Source organism: Somniosus microcephalus, chromosome 5 (genome assembly GCF_052327205.1).
Source record: "Somniosus microcephalus isolate GS21.2 chromosome 5, FLI_Smic_1.0, whole genome shotgun sequence".
Taxonomy (NCBI): Eukaryota; Metazoa; Chordata; class Chondrichthyes; order Squaliformes; family Somniosidae; genus Somniosus; species Somniosus microcephalus.
In genome coordinates, this window is record NC_140991.1 from 154,209,908 (window position 1) to 154,224,736 (window position 14,829).

General features: G+C 44.9%; 1 protein-coding gene across 1 annotated transcript in view; it reads right to left on the minus strand.

Annotated features, from left to right (window-relative positions):
* thsd7aa (thrombospondin, type I, domain containing 7Aa) overlaps nucleotides 1–14,829 on the minus strand; it is a 771,919-nt gene that overhangs the window by 11,800 nt on the left and 745,290 nt on the right. Inside the window, exons 23-25 of the mRNA XM_085988376.1 lie at nucleotides 9,216–9,311; nucleotides 7,864–7,946; nucleotides 7,483–7,696 (exon numbers count right to left, since the gene is read on the minus strand). Of these exons, the coding sequence (XP_085844502.1) occupies nucleotides 7,483–7,696; nucleotides 7,864–7,946; nucleotides 9,216–9,311 (393 nt within the window). The remainder of the gene's footprint in view (nucleotides 1–7,482; nucleotides 7,697–7,863; nucleotides 7,947–9,215; nucleotides 9,312–14,829) is intronic.

Consider the following 14,829-nt stretch of genomic DNA (forward strand, 5'->3'; position numbering starts at 1 on the left):
CAATGGAGAGGACTGTCCAGGGCTTTGAGGCCGCTATGGAAAGGACTGTTCAGAGCTTCGGACAATCCCTGGGAAGGTCTGTCCAGGGCTTGTCTGAGGCAGTGGAACGGACTGCTCCGGCCTTGTCCAAAGCAATGGAGAGAACTGTCCAGGGCTTCTCCGAAGCACTGGCACCTGCCACACAGGTCCTCACTGCTGCCACGCAGTCACTTGCTGGCCTCGTCCAGACCCAGATTGAGGCAATGCGAACTCTCACTGCTGCCACCCTATCTGCATCAGCTAGGATCACCCCGGGCCCTTCCAGTACCACACGAGGCCAGGAATCAGTGGAGCAGTCACTTGTGGCGGTAGAGCCAAGCCGGTCCCCTCCGAGAGCCAGTGTGTCGTCCGACCATGGTGCAGGTGTCCTCTCTCGGCAGGTGACCATTGCTCATGCCACCGCTGGAACGTCTGCAGTGCAGCTGCCACCACCTGCAGTGCACACTGCTTCCAGCCATGGCCAGATCAAGCAGCCAGCCTCCGCACCCTCCAAGCCCAGAGGTTGTCCAGGCCATCCCTCAGGGGCTTCTGCGCTTGCAGACAGTCACCAGGCGTCCCCCATCCTTGACGCCGCTGTAATGATCAGTAACCTGTCATTCTGGAATGGTACACTAGGTGGTGCTGTATGTATATAAGAGTGGGCTACCCACGATGCACTAGGCTACCCACAAGGCAGCAGTCAAGATGGAGGCCTCTACAGATACTGTACCTAGTCCACATGTGCTCAATAAAGAGTCTAGCAAAAGCTAGCTGTTCTTAATAAAAACGACTAGTTATTAATGAACATAACATGGTACCAGGATTGGTAAGATCTGCTGAATATTGTGCAACGCGACATGGAGAATTTGAAGCCACCAGTGCGTTTGAAACTCACAGGAAATGTCGACTACAATTGGCAGACTTTTAAACAACAATTCGAACTCTACTTTGCTGCCATCGGGTACAGTACGAAGCCAGACACAAGGAAAATAGCGTTGCTGCTCACGGTTGCAGGCCCACAGGCGATAGAGGTATTTAATACATTTGTATTTAATCCAGAGGAGAACAGAGAAAAATTAGACGATGTGCTAAAGAAGTTTGATACACATTGTTCTCCCAAAAAGAATGAACTCTATGAGAGGTACATCTTCCGTTCTCAGACACAGCAGCAAAATGAGACTTTTGATAGCTTTTTGACTGATTTGAAACTGAAAGCACCGACATGTAATTTCTCTGAGCTGAAAGCATCCATGATTCGTGACCAGATTGTGTTTGGTATTCATGATAAAAAAGTCAGGGAACGTCTGTTGAGAGAAACCGAACTAACATTGGAAATTGCTGTGAAAATATGCCAAGCTAGCGAGCTAGCTCAAAAGCATGCCAAGACTTTCAGTGAAATCAATGATGATGCGATTGCAGTAAGTGCTGCTGTCAGTGCTGTGTCCTGCAAGGGGAAGAAACATGGGCAGAACAGAAGTGAAAAGCAATCGGAGGAAGGAATTTTTAATTGTAAACGCTGTGGTTACAAACACCAGTTAAAACAATGTCCGGCGTTTGGAAAAATGTGAACAAAATGTCATGGAAAGAATCACTTTGCCAAACAATGCTTTTCAAAAGTAAAAACTAAGAAAGGGCAACGAGTTAATGTAATTGAGGACACTGATTTAAGTGAGACATGTTTTGTAGGAATGGTGTCATGTGACAATATCAAAAAGGATACAGAAAATGTGCCACCCTCAGGAATTAACAATGCTGAACATAAAGTTAATGCAGTAAAAGAGGACAAATGGATGATCCCACTGCAGGTAAATGGAGCATTAGTTACATTGAAAATAGACACTGGGGCAAAAGCAAACTTAATCAGTATGAGTGACATTAACAATATGAAAGAAAACCCAAAATACAGAAAAAGTCAGTACTACTGAAGGACTATAATGGACAGAAAATAGATAGCTTAGGTGTATGCAGACTTAAAGTGACAGTCAAAGACAAAGTGCATCATCTCATGTTTTCTGTTGTGGCTGAAGGACTTGATTCACTACTGGGTGACAAAGCTTGTGAGGACTTAGAACTGGTCAAGAGAGTCTACCATATAAACTGTGCCATAAGCAGACCAGATGACTCGGTGGATTCTGTAGTGAATCATTTCCAGGATGTGTTCAAAGGATTTGGAGTTCTACCATTCACTTACAAGATCCAGCTAAAGGAGAATGCTCAGCCAGTGGTACATGCTCCACGAAGAGTTCCAGCACCCCTGCGTGACTGGCTCAAGAATGAACTGGACAGAATGACCACACTAGGAGTCATCAGGAAAGTCAAAGAGCCAACAGACTGGGTTAACTCCATGGTATGTGTAAAGAAAAAGAACAATGATCTAAGAATATGCATGGATCCAAAGGACTTAAATGCAAACATAAAACGTGAACACTACCAGATTCCCAAGCGAGAAGAAATCACCAGTGAAATGTCAGGTGCCAGATACTTTACAAAGCTCGATGCCTCACAAGGATTTTGGCAACTAAAACTGGATGAAGAGAGCACCAAATACTGTACCTTCAACACACCATTTGGCAGGTATTGTTTCCTCAGAATGCCTTTCGGGATAATATCTGCATCTGAAATCTTTCATAGAGCGATGGAACACATAATTGAAGGTCTGGAAGGAGTTCGGGTCTATGTTGATGACATCATCATCTGGGGCTCCACACTGAAAGAACACAATGAGAGACTGACTAAAGTGCTACAGAGCATACGCCGGAATGGACTGAAGCTCAACAAAGCCAAGTGTCAGTTTGGCGTCCAGGAAGTCACTTTCCTAGGAGATAATCTATCTGGTAAAGGAATAGAGTCAGATATGGAAAAAGTAAACGCCATACTCAAAATGCCCCAACCCACTGACAAAAAAGGAGTACGATAGCAAAATACTGCGGATGTTGGAAATCCGAAATAACAACAGAAAATGCTAGAAAAACTCAGCAGGTCAGGCAACATCCGTGGACAGAAGTTTGAGTTGACGTTTCGGGTCGAACCCATCTTCAAAACAGGACAAAAAAGGAGTGCTACGCATCATGGGGATGATAAACTTCATTGGAAAGTTCATTCCTAACTTGTCAGCCAAGACAGCCTGTCTGCGAGACCTGCAATGTAAAACAAATGAGTTCGCATCGACAGAAAGACATGAACAAGAGTGGATAAACCTCAAAACAGTGCTGACAACCACACTTGTACTCACCTTCTTTGACCCAACAAAAAGAATCAAAGTGTCAACGGATGCATCAAAAGATGGCCTAGGTGCGGTCTTGCTACAAGCAGAGGGTGAAGATTGGAAGCCTTTTGCCTATGCCTCCAGGTCTATGACTGATACTGAGTGTCGATATGCCCAGATTGAAAAGGAATGTCTAGGCATGGTAGTTGGACTAGAAAAGTTTCATGGCTACATATATGGACTTCCCACCTTCACAGTTGAGACAGACCACAGCCCACTGGTTGCCATCATAAAAAAAGAACCTGAATGAGATGTCTCCAAGGAGTCAACGACTCATGATGAAGCTGCAAAGATGTGACTTTGAACTGATCTACACACCAGGCAAATACATAGTGTTAGCAGATGCACTATCCTGAGCACCCACAATGAGTCATATGAGCTCTACTGAAGAAGACGTGGATGTTCATGTGAGCATGGTCACTGCTGCGCTGCCCGTGTCAGACACAAAATCAAAGCAAATAGCAGAAGAAACAGTAAAAGATACAGTATTACAAACAGTAATAGAGAACATTCATCATGGTTGGCCAAAAGGTTCCTGTCCAAAATATTTTCACATAAGGTCAGAATTGAGTGTCGCAAGTGGACTATTACTAAAACAGAACAGAATAGTCATTCCACAGGCTCTACATCAAGACATGCTCAAAAGGATTCATGAGGGACACCTCAGAATTGAAAAATGCAAAAGGAGAGCAAGAGACACTGTTTATTGGCCTGGCATAAATAAGGACATTGAGAACATGATAGGCAAATGTGAGATATGTCAGAAACACCAAAACAAACAAGCAAAGGAACCAATGATAGTAGCTGACATACCAACAGCACCATGGCAAAAGGGTGGTATGGACCTTTTTCATTTAAATGGTAAAGACTATCTAATAGTGATTGACTACTATTCTAACTATCCTGAGATGGCGCTGCTCTCAAGCACCACAGCAAGCAGTGTCATAATGCATGTGAAATCCATCTTCGCCAGACATGGAATTCCCAGGATTGCCGTTAGCGACAATGGTCCGTGCTTCAACTGTAAGGAGTGGCAACAGTTTGCAGCACAGTATGACTTTCAACACATCACATCCAGTCCTTTGTATGCTCAGTCGAATGGTAAGGCAGAGAAAGGTGTTCAAGTTCTCAAGCAGCTACTGAAGAAAGCGACAGAAAGCAAGTCTGATCCTTATCTCGCCCTGCTGAGCTACCGAGCCTCACCTTTAGACTCTGGTTCTTCACCTGCTGAACTCCTAATGGGTCGCAAGTTGCATACCACGCTACCCTGCTGTGCAAAAGAAAAGCAGAGTAAGGAACTGAGACAGAGACTTCAACTGTTAAAGCTGAAACAGAAATCATACTATGACAAGTCATCCAAAACTCTGAAACCATTGACAAGGGATGATGTTGTCAGGATTGAGGATCCAGATGCATGGAGCAGGAAAGCTACAGTTCTTGAGGAAGTAGGACCAAGGTCATACACTGTTAGAACTGAGGAAGGACAGATTCTCAGGAGGAACCGCCGTTCCCTCCTAAAAACACAAGAGACTATCGAAGAGCAAATCGATGACAATGCTGCAACTGAATCTTGTCACTCACCACCAGAACAATCTAACACAAATACACATACAGGCTCTCATGAAAACACATCAGACTTACCTGTGCTGAGAAGATCCACACATGAAGTAAAAAAGCCTGATAGACTTAATCTTTGAGTACAAAAAAACTACATTGAAAATGTATTGACTGTTGAAGATGTTTATGTTGTTATTGATTGATATTGATTGATACTGATTTTGTTTAACCTCAAAGAAAGGGGGATGTAATGATCCGGAATGGTACACTAGTTGGTGCTGTATGTATATAAGGGTGGGCTACCCATGATGCACTAGGCTACCCACAAGGCAGCAGTCAAGATGGAGGCCTCTACAGATACTGTACCTAGTCCACATGTGCTCAAAAAAGTGTCTAGCAAAAGCTAGCTGTTCTTAATAAAAACGACTAGTTATTAATGAACATAACAGCCGCCACTGGGGTTCAACTACGGAGGAGCAGCAGGGAGGGAAGGGGCCGACCGCGAAATAGAAGTCGCTCTCCATCAAGGGGCCAGCAGTAGAGGGAGGTGCTGAGACGTTTCTTTCCCCAAATTCAAGGACGCCCTCACCTGTTCTGATTGTTGGTGATGGTTTGTTTAGTTTTGCGGCTTTGCCAGAGAGTTAACTGTTATTTTATTAGTTATGGTTTCTGTTGACATGACGTTGTTATGCTGGAAGGAAGCACTTTGTTGAAAATAAAGATTTTTTTAAATTTACAATGGTACTCGTAACTATTTACACTCATGGTGGCCTTCATAGGCTTTGAATGATCAGAAGTGCACAGGACGAATGAGACCCATCATTCCGTCAGAGGGTCCTCAAACCGAGTCCTTATGAGCCTCTGACGGATGGCCCTTCCAGTTTCAAGAGCCCTCCCATCTTCCTCCTCCTCCTCCTCCTCCTCATCCGCATGCTCCTCCTCCTCCTCCTCGTCCACCTGCTCTTCCTCCTCCTCCTCCTCCTCCTCGTCCGCCTGCTCTGCTGGACCTTGAGGGGCAGCTGGCATTGGCTGGGTCCGTCGAATGGCCAAGTTGTGGAGCATGCAGCAGACGACGATGATGTGACCCACTTGCTCCGGCGAGTACTGCAGGGCTCCCCCCGAATGGTCTAGACAGTGGAAACGCTGTTTGAGCACACCAATAGTGTGCTCCACAATGTTCCTGGTCACCTGATGGCTGCTATTATAAAGCTCTTCTGCCAGGGTGGCGGGCAAACGGAGTGGGGTCATGAGCCATGGGCAGAGAGGATAGCCCTTGTCGCCAAGAAGCCAGCCTCGTGGGTGAGCCGGCCCCTCAAAAAGGTCAGAAACTGAGGTCTGCCGCAGGATGAACGCATCGTGGCTGCTCCCAGGGAATTGCGCGTTGACTGCCATGATCATCTGGCGGTGGTCACAGACCAGCTGGACAATGAGGGAGTGGAACCCCTTGCGGTTGCGGAACTCCTCAGGATTCAGTAATGGCGCCCGCAAAGCCACGTGTGTGCAATCAATGGCCCCCTGCACCATGGGGAAGTCTGCAATAGCAGCGAAGCCCTGCGCGCGCTCCGCCTGCTTCTCCAGGGTCAGAGGGAAGGTGATTAATTGACGCCTTCTTCTATAGAGGGCAGCTGTCACTTGCCGGATGCAACAATGCACTGCAAATTGAGATATATTCGCTATGTCCCCAGTGGCTGACTATAAGGATCCGGTGGCGTAAAAGTTGAGGGCAACATTCACTTTCACGGCCACCGACAGAGAGGTCCTGCACCGTAGACACGGCTGCAGATCCTCAGCAAGCAGGTGGCACAGCTCAGTCACAACCTCCTTACCAAATCGGAGCCTTCGCAGACACTGCTCCTCCGACATGGTAAGGTATGACACCTGCTGCCTGAAAACCCTCGCAGTGTATCTTCGGAGTGGCCGACCTCCATTGCCCCTCCTCCTTCTGGCCAATCCCGGCCCTCTCTCCCGCCGTCTCTGTGCCCCTTCAAAGTGTCCAGCCATGAGGACGTTCCCCTCCAAAGCAGCTCCCATTGCTATGCCAGACGGGCAACATGCTGTAATGTCTAGCGCTCCAACTGCTCCGGACAGGGCTGAAGGTCCCAAGTATTCGAAGGCTAAATCCGATAAATCCTGTGCAACAGTAACTCACCAACTCTCTCCAGCAACGATCAGAATGAACAGGCCAAGTGGCTGCAGCTTTTATACTAGAGCTGTCCCCTTTAAATAGCGTCCCCCGACTCCGAGAAGGGCCTGGGAACGTTCCTTTGAACTGTCACTAATAGTGCCAGGCGGAAAGGTTCTGGGCGCCACCGAATATCCGGTCAGGGGCGCCAAAAGGGCGTTGCACACTGAAATGACGTCATGATCTGCCTGCGCACGCGGGCGCGCGCTAACAGTTGGATAGTCAATATGGGAGTTGTCGCTATCCTCATTGCGCCCGCCTGAACATTGGGTAGCGCCCTAAATCTCGGGCTCATTAGGCGCTAATCGCTGGCGCAACCAACCGAATTTCTAGGCCTAAGTGTTTAGCAAATGTCTCTTTTTGGTCCATTAAATATAAAATTCACATGTAGGTCAAAGATCTAAATATCTGTTTAAATAAATGGCGGACTGAAGTTTTTGAGCCAGACTTTTTATCTGACCTGCTCCAAAGGGCTGCAAGAACCAGGTCCGCCCCAAGTGCCCTTCCTTGTTGTCAGGTGTTTGGGTTGGGTTGATGGCTCTGCTGGTCTTCACATCGGCTTTTTTTTCCTCCACTGAAGGGATCTCGAACACTGGAATCATTGTACACTGATCTAGCAAATTGTCAGATGTCACCACCTCCGTGTAACCTTCTTCACAGGCGCACACTGCAGACTAGGTAGGAAAAATTAAGGTTTCGCAATTTAAACAGTCATTCATTCAAATTGAGTGAAAATAGCATTTTAATAATACAACACGCTACATGAAGCATTGCAATATTGAAAATGATAGAATACCAGTGAATCAGGAATTGTATACTGCCGTCAGCAGCGAACACTTACCTCGGTGCAGTATGTATAAGGTTTAGTGCATGGTGGATTGCATGATCTGTCAGCATAAGGTTGGTTCACTGCAGAGCAGCCACCTACAAGGCAAACAGTTACATTTACTAACAGCAAATAATAAACTTGCAATATAATTTTGATTTTATCACAACTGTTATCTTCTCATCATTATGTTTCCAATATGAAGCTTGTATGTTGGAACGAGCAGCTATAGAACATCATAAGTATACCAGTGATCTTAAATTGTCTGATTATACACAGAGAGCACTCAGTTATAGCAGACTGCTTAATAGATACTTATGCCTCAGACCTATGTCAGCCAGGGGACTGGGTGGTACAGTGGTTTAGCACACTCCTTACCCGAGTCCAGCCTAGACTACTGGATAAAAGTTGTCTCTAACTGTTGGTGATAATGGTCCCAAGTGAAATATGCTTGGGCAGTCCCAAACTCATTTTGAGCAGCTGTAGGCACATAGCACAACTTGCTCCTAATTCAGCATTAATTTCACTCAAAGGCCACAAGGATTGCTGGCTTGGAAAATGGAAAATTATAATGGTGTCATTTTGATATTGGAGCTGAGGCTTAATATTGGGACAGCGTAAAGCAGCTTGAGGCAAGAGTGCTTGATGCTGAATCTTGGGTGTAGTACTAGAAAATATTCTGTTTGTCAGCTTTAAATTTTGATGAGCATTAAAAAAAGATAAAATTCTACATTGCCAGTAAAGGGGAAGACGAATCTCATTTCATTATAAATTGAATGTTTGCAATGAAAGAATGGAAAATAGATCAGAATGTTTCACTTTTAAAAAATTACTTTCCAAAAACATGCTGTTTACAAAAAATGTTGCACTATTTATGTACTAATCATCCTTGTGGAGTGACACTGGATGTTTATCATGTTATCTTGTCACCAGAGACTTAAATTAAATTCATTGTTTTGGTGATTATCTTACATTTATGCCCCCTATTTGTTGACTCACTGATCAATGGAAATAGTTCCCCCCCACCCCGATTTACCTTATTAAATACCCCATATAATTTTTAACACTTGTATCAGGCCTCCTCCTGACCTTTTGTATTCTAGTGGGAAAAAACCCAGTGTCTCTAGTTTCTCCTCATAACATCCCTGCTTATCATTTTGGTAAGGATTTTCTGTACCCTCTTCATGGCTCTGAAATCCTTCCTAAAGTTGCTTGACTCACTTCATTCTATTCTTCTGTATGCCACTGAGTACAGTGTACTGCAAGTCAACCAGAGGGAAGAAACACTTCATAGGAACCCTTCAGGAAGGCATTGACAATGGTTATATCCTCCTAATGCATGCGGGAAATAAAAATGCCTTCAGTACCTGTGACATTTATTCCATCTGACCTCTGACACCACACTTCTCGGTATGATCCTGTCCATGCACCAGCCAACCAAATGTATTCATAACAGTAGCCACCTGTAAGAAACAGTTATAAGAAAAAATGACCTGAGTGTACAACATGCCAGCCTGCAGTAGGAATCATACAAAGATAATTCCCAAGGCTCTGAGTCGGGCTCCTCATCTGCCTGCCGAGCACGGCAGGTTAATACCGGAGACGACGGGCAAGGGTCGAGTTCCGAGCAGATACATAGCCTGATCGCTCCTAACTGCCCGCTGGCCTGGTTTCTGCTGGGAGGGTAGGGTTAAAAATAACCTTGATATCTCAAGCCAGTTCAGTAGTACCTCTGAAGCCATCAGAGAGAGAAGCAGCAGGCTCTGTGACAGGGTAGTTATGGTCAGGGACTTTGTTTTAGTTACAGTTTTACACTGAGTTTCAGTGCATGGATGAGAAGAAAGAATAACTATGTTCTGAGTATTACTGTAAATGCATTTCTTCCTGATGTGCTCTTACCAGTTTATTGTTAATAAATTTGTTCTGCAATTTATAGATCTATTTAAGTGTTTATTGTTTTCTAAAGACAATGTGGGGGCATAATAATATAACCAGGAAGTTGAAATACAGTGACACGGGTTTCCATTTGACCCCGAGCTTGCTCTAATTACCCAGATATTGGACATGCAAAAGCATACAGTAACTTGTAGGCTCACCCACAGGAGTGGTGCTTGGTGCTAAGAAAAGAATCTGAGGAAAAATCCAAAATTGTCAGATATTTTGGTTCCAGTGCAGCTAGACACAATGAGGGTGCAAATTATTCTATTATTGGTGATGTGGATTTAGAATGATGATTAGACATTCATGGCCAATGAGGGTTATCTAGTGAGTAGCTGAGCTGTACAGCAAGGAAGGTCCCAAATAACAACAGAAAATGCTGGAAATACTCAGCAGGCCAGGCAGCATCCGTGGAAAGAGAAACAGAGTTAACGTTTCAGGTCTGGGACCCTTCATCAGAACTGGAAATAGCTGGAGATGTAACAGATATTAAGCAGGTGCAGAGACAGGTGGGGGGGGGGGTTAGCGGGGGAGGAAGGAATAGAAAGAATACCCTGTGCTTTTGTAAGAGGCAGGAAAGATAAAATGTTGCAAATGGGAATGGCAAAAATCATACTGCATGAAAAATGGGGGCAGGGATAATTATCTGAAATTGTTAAACTTAATGTTGCGTCCGGCAGGCTGCAAAGTGCCCAATCGAAAGATGAGGTGCTGTTCCTCGAGCTTACGTTGAGCTTCATTGCAGCAATGCAATAGCCCGAGGACAGAGAGATCAGAGTGGGAGTGAAGCAGTGAATTAAAGTGACAGGCGACCGGAAGCTCAGGGTCACCCTTACGGACTGAACGGAAGTGTTCTGCAAAGCGGTCACCCAATCTGCATTTGGTCTCCCCAATGTAGAGGAGACCGCATCGTGAGCAGCGAATACAGTATATTAAATTGCAAGAAGTACACATAAATCGCTGTTTCACCTGGAAGGGGTGTTTGGGGCCCTAAACAGTGGGAAGGGAGGAGGTAAAAGGGCATGTGTTGCATCTCCTGCGCTTGCACGGGAAGGTGCCAGGTGAAGGAGAAGGGCTGTTGGGGGTGATTGAGGAGTGGACCAGGGTGTCGCGGAGGGAGCGGTCCCTTCGGAATGCTGAAAGGGGAGGTGAGGGGAAGATGTGTTTGGTGGTGGGATCACATTGGAGGTGGCGGAAATGGCGGAGGATGATCCGTTGAATGTGGAGGCTGGTGGGGTGAAAGGTGAGGACAAGGGGAACTCTATCGTGGTTCCGGGAGGGACGGGAAGGGGTGAGGGCAGAAGTGCACAAGTGGAGCAGCTGTAGTTCCTGATCGATCTCTGATAGAGGTGTGTGTATGTGTAGACTTTGGGATTGGGCTCGGCTGCAATGCTGACCCCTCCTCCCACCCCCATGGTCAAATAGCTTGTTGACATAACATGAACTGGGTCAGGTAGTGGACAGTGCCTGTACATCGAATTACATAGAATGTACAGCACAAAAATAGGCTATTCGGCCTAACTGGTCTCCGCCAGTGTTTATGCTCCACATAAGCCTCCTCCCACCTTACTTCATCTAACCCTATCAGCATATATCCTTCTATTCCTTTCTCCCTCATCTACTTATCTAGCTTTCCCTTAAATGCATCTATACTAATCGCCTCAACTACTCCATGTGGTAGCGAGTTCCAAATTCAAACCACACTGGGTAAAGAAGTTTCTCCTGAATTCCTTAGTGGATTTATTAGTGACTATCTTATATTTATGACCCCTACAAATGTATGACTGTAGCATCTCTTTCTATTGCTGATTGGTCTGTGCTGGCTATGCAACAACAACATCAACAACTTGCATTTATATAGCGCCTTTAACGTAGTAAAACGTCCCAAGGTGCTTCACAGGAGGGTTATCAAACAAAATTTGACACTGAGATACATAAGGAGATATTAGGACAAGGAAACTTGGTCAAAGAGTTAGGTTTTAAGGAGCGTTTTAAAGGAGGAGAGAGAACTCTCCTTCCTTAGAGAGGCAGAGAGGTTTAGGGAGGGAATTCCCGAACTTAGGGCCTAGGCAGCTGAAGGCATGGCCGCCAATGGTGGTGCGATTAAAGAGGCCAGAATTGGAGGAGCGCAAAGATCTCAGAGGGTTGCAGGCTGGAGGAGGTTACAGAGCTAGGAAGCGGCGAGGCCATGGAGTATCACATGGTTAGCACAGGCAAATCAGATCACAGAATCTATGCGGATCGGTCATCCGTTATGGACCCAGCTTGAATTTCCTTTCCATTGACTTAAGTGGAAAGGAAAATCAGACAGAGTTGTACAACGGCTGGCCAGTTTTCCACTACTCCTGAAAGTGAAAATCGGCCCCAGAATGCAGCCATGTTAGATTTTGTCAGATTATTCACTGGGGATAAATACTTAAATAAAATCATGAGTTCACTGATTTTATCTAAAGTTGAGAATGCATCACTGAATCCCCAACTTAATGTAATTATTTTTTGACGTGTGTCCTTCAGATATACAAACAGAAAGCAGAGCAGGCCTGTAACCAGAGTTAGTGTAGAGGTTATGGTACTGGGATGGCCATCGAGAGGTTAGGAGTACAAGTCCTACCAAGTCAAGTTGGGAAATTGAATTCACTAAGCTGGTTAATTGTGAGTTGGCACAGGAAAAGTAAATAACCATGAAAGCTGCTGGATTGTTGTAAAAATCCAACTGGTTCACGAATGTCCTTCAGGAAAGCGAACCTACTCCATTCTGGGTTTGGCCAACAGGTGACTCTATTTCACATTACATGGTTGACTCCTAATGCCACTCTGAAGTGGTCTAGCAATCTGCTCAGTTGTCAGCCCAACTAGGGAGGGGCAATAAATCTGGTGTTGACCCCATCCTAACAAAAAGCAGGAGTCAGGGCCTTCAGGAGAAGAGAAAAGTAGCATGAAAAACAAATGTTCAAAAAATCCAGTGCCTCAGACTCAACTGTGTTTTGTCAGTTCCTTTTTTATAGCTTTCCACTGAATATCTTAAATTGCAAATGATTTAGTAAAATAATGCTTTGATGGCAAAGTGGCTCGGTAGGCACAGCTACATCTATATACAAAACCCGCTGTCTCGAGGACAGAACAAAATAATATTTTAATGGGTTTATTTTAATGATTTGCCATGCAGAAGGTTGAATTTTCCAGCTCAATGCCTCAGTGCACTGTGGTTAGAAAAATATAAATAGCAATGTGGACATTTACATACAGCTTTTGCAGCTTGTGAAATTCAAATGTATTTATGTACTTCCAGATGTAACCAGAAGGTGGTAGCATTCATTTACAGTTACAAGTAATGAAGTGAACTGCAGACAAATGATGCCACTAGCTTGGTAAAGGAAAACATCACAGGGAATGCTTTGTGAGTCGGTGCTGTCAGAGAGGAGCTTACTCTGACAGCACTGGAAGTCATCAATTTGTTTATAATCAGAAAAAGGACCAAGTGCTGATGAAGTACTTCTCTGACCAGTTTCAATCATTGCTTTGATGTGTCTTCCAACCGACCCCACCCCTCTCCCCCACCAAAACGCCAAACCAATCTCTGAAGATTCAGAAAATTGTGGGAAGTGAGCACCTGATTTCTGATTTGTGCTGCCGTTAGACAAGGCCTCCCCATCAACAGTGCAGATGTGCAACATTTGATGGAAATTATGTAGAATTACATAGAAATTATAGCACAGGAACAGGACATTGGGCCCAACTGGCCTATGCCGGTGTTTATGCTCCACACGAGCCTCCTCCCACCCTACTTCATCTCCCCTTATCAGCATATCCTTCTATTCTTTCTCCTTTATGTACTTATCTAGCTTCTCCTTAAATGCATCTATGCTATTCGCCTCACCTACTCCTTGTGGTTGCGAGTTGCACGTTCTCACCACTCTCTGAGTAAAGGGGTTTCTCCTGAATTCCCTATTGAAATAAATACATGTCAGCTTGGCTCAGTTGGGAGCTCTCTTGCCTCCTAGTCAAGGTGTTGGATTTGAGCCCAATACCAGAGTTGGGAGTTTATAATCTAGGCTGGCACTTCAGTGCAGTATTGAGGAAGGAATACATCATTAGCGGTATCATGCTTTAGATGAGATGTTAAATTGAAGTCCCTCCCACCTGCTGCCTCAGTACTTCAGGTGGATATTAATGATCCCAAGGCATGATACAAAGAGGAGCACACAGTTTTCCCATCAAAAGCAGATTAACTAGTCATTTATCTCTTGGCTGTTTGTGGGATGTTGCCTGTGCAGATTGGCTATTGCCATGGTAACAACAGTCATTGCTTTTCGAAAGTTATTCATTGTGTGAGGCACTTTAAAATTTTTGATGTAAATACACACGTTATAGTATATATTGTCAAGCATCATAAATACTGTTCATTTCTGCTCCTCCAATTGCTCAGCAAGTATATGTCATCAAGGGGTATGGGGAGAGAGCGGGAATATGGTATTGAGATAGAGGATCAGCCATGATCATATTGAATGGTGGAGCAGGCTCGAAGGGCCGAATGACCTACTCCTGCTCTTATTTTTCTATCTTTCTATATATGGACAGAAGCATTGGGCGGGCCAGAGTTACTAGGATGAGTCAGCTCAAGTGACGGCTATCAACAAGACTCAGGTCAGGTCCGAGATGCCAGCAGGAGCTGGGTTGGATCACTACTCTGAATGACAATTGGTTCAGGGCAGCACAAACTTCAGTCACGTTATCCTGTCAAGTTCACGTCCTACTCTGTAAAATTGGCTTCACAAAATCATCATTGGATCATTTTAACTAAGCTTTGCACACTTCACGCTTGGCTGAATGGAATATTTATGCTAATTGTGTGCCTATTTAGGAGTATTAAATGAGCACTGTAATTCCCTAATATAAAAGCAGAAAATGCTGGAACTCAGTTCTGACGAAAGGTCATCGACCTGAAACGTTAACTCTGTTTCTCTCTCCACAGATGCTGACTGACCTGCTGAGTATTTCCAGCATTTTCTGTTATTATTTCAGATTTCCAGCTCCCGCAGCATT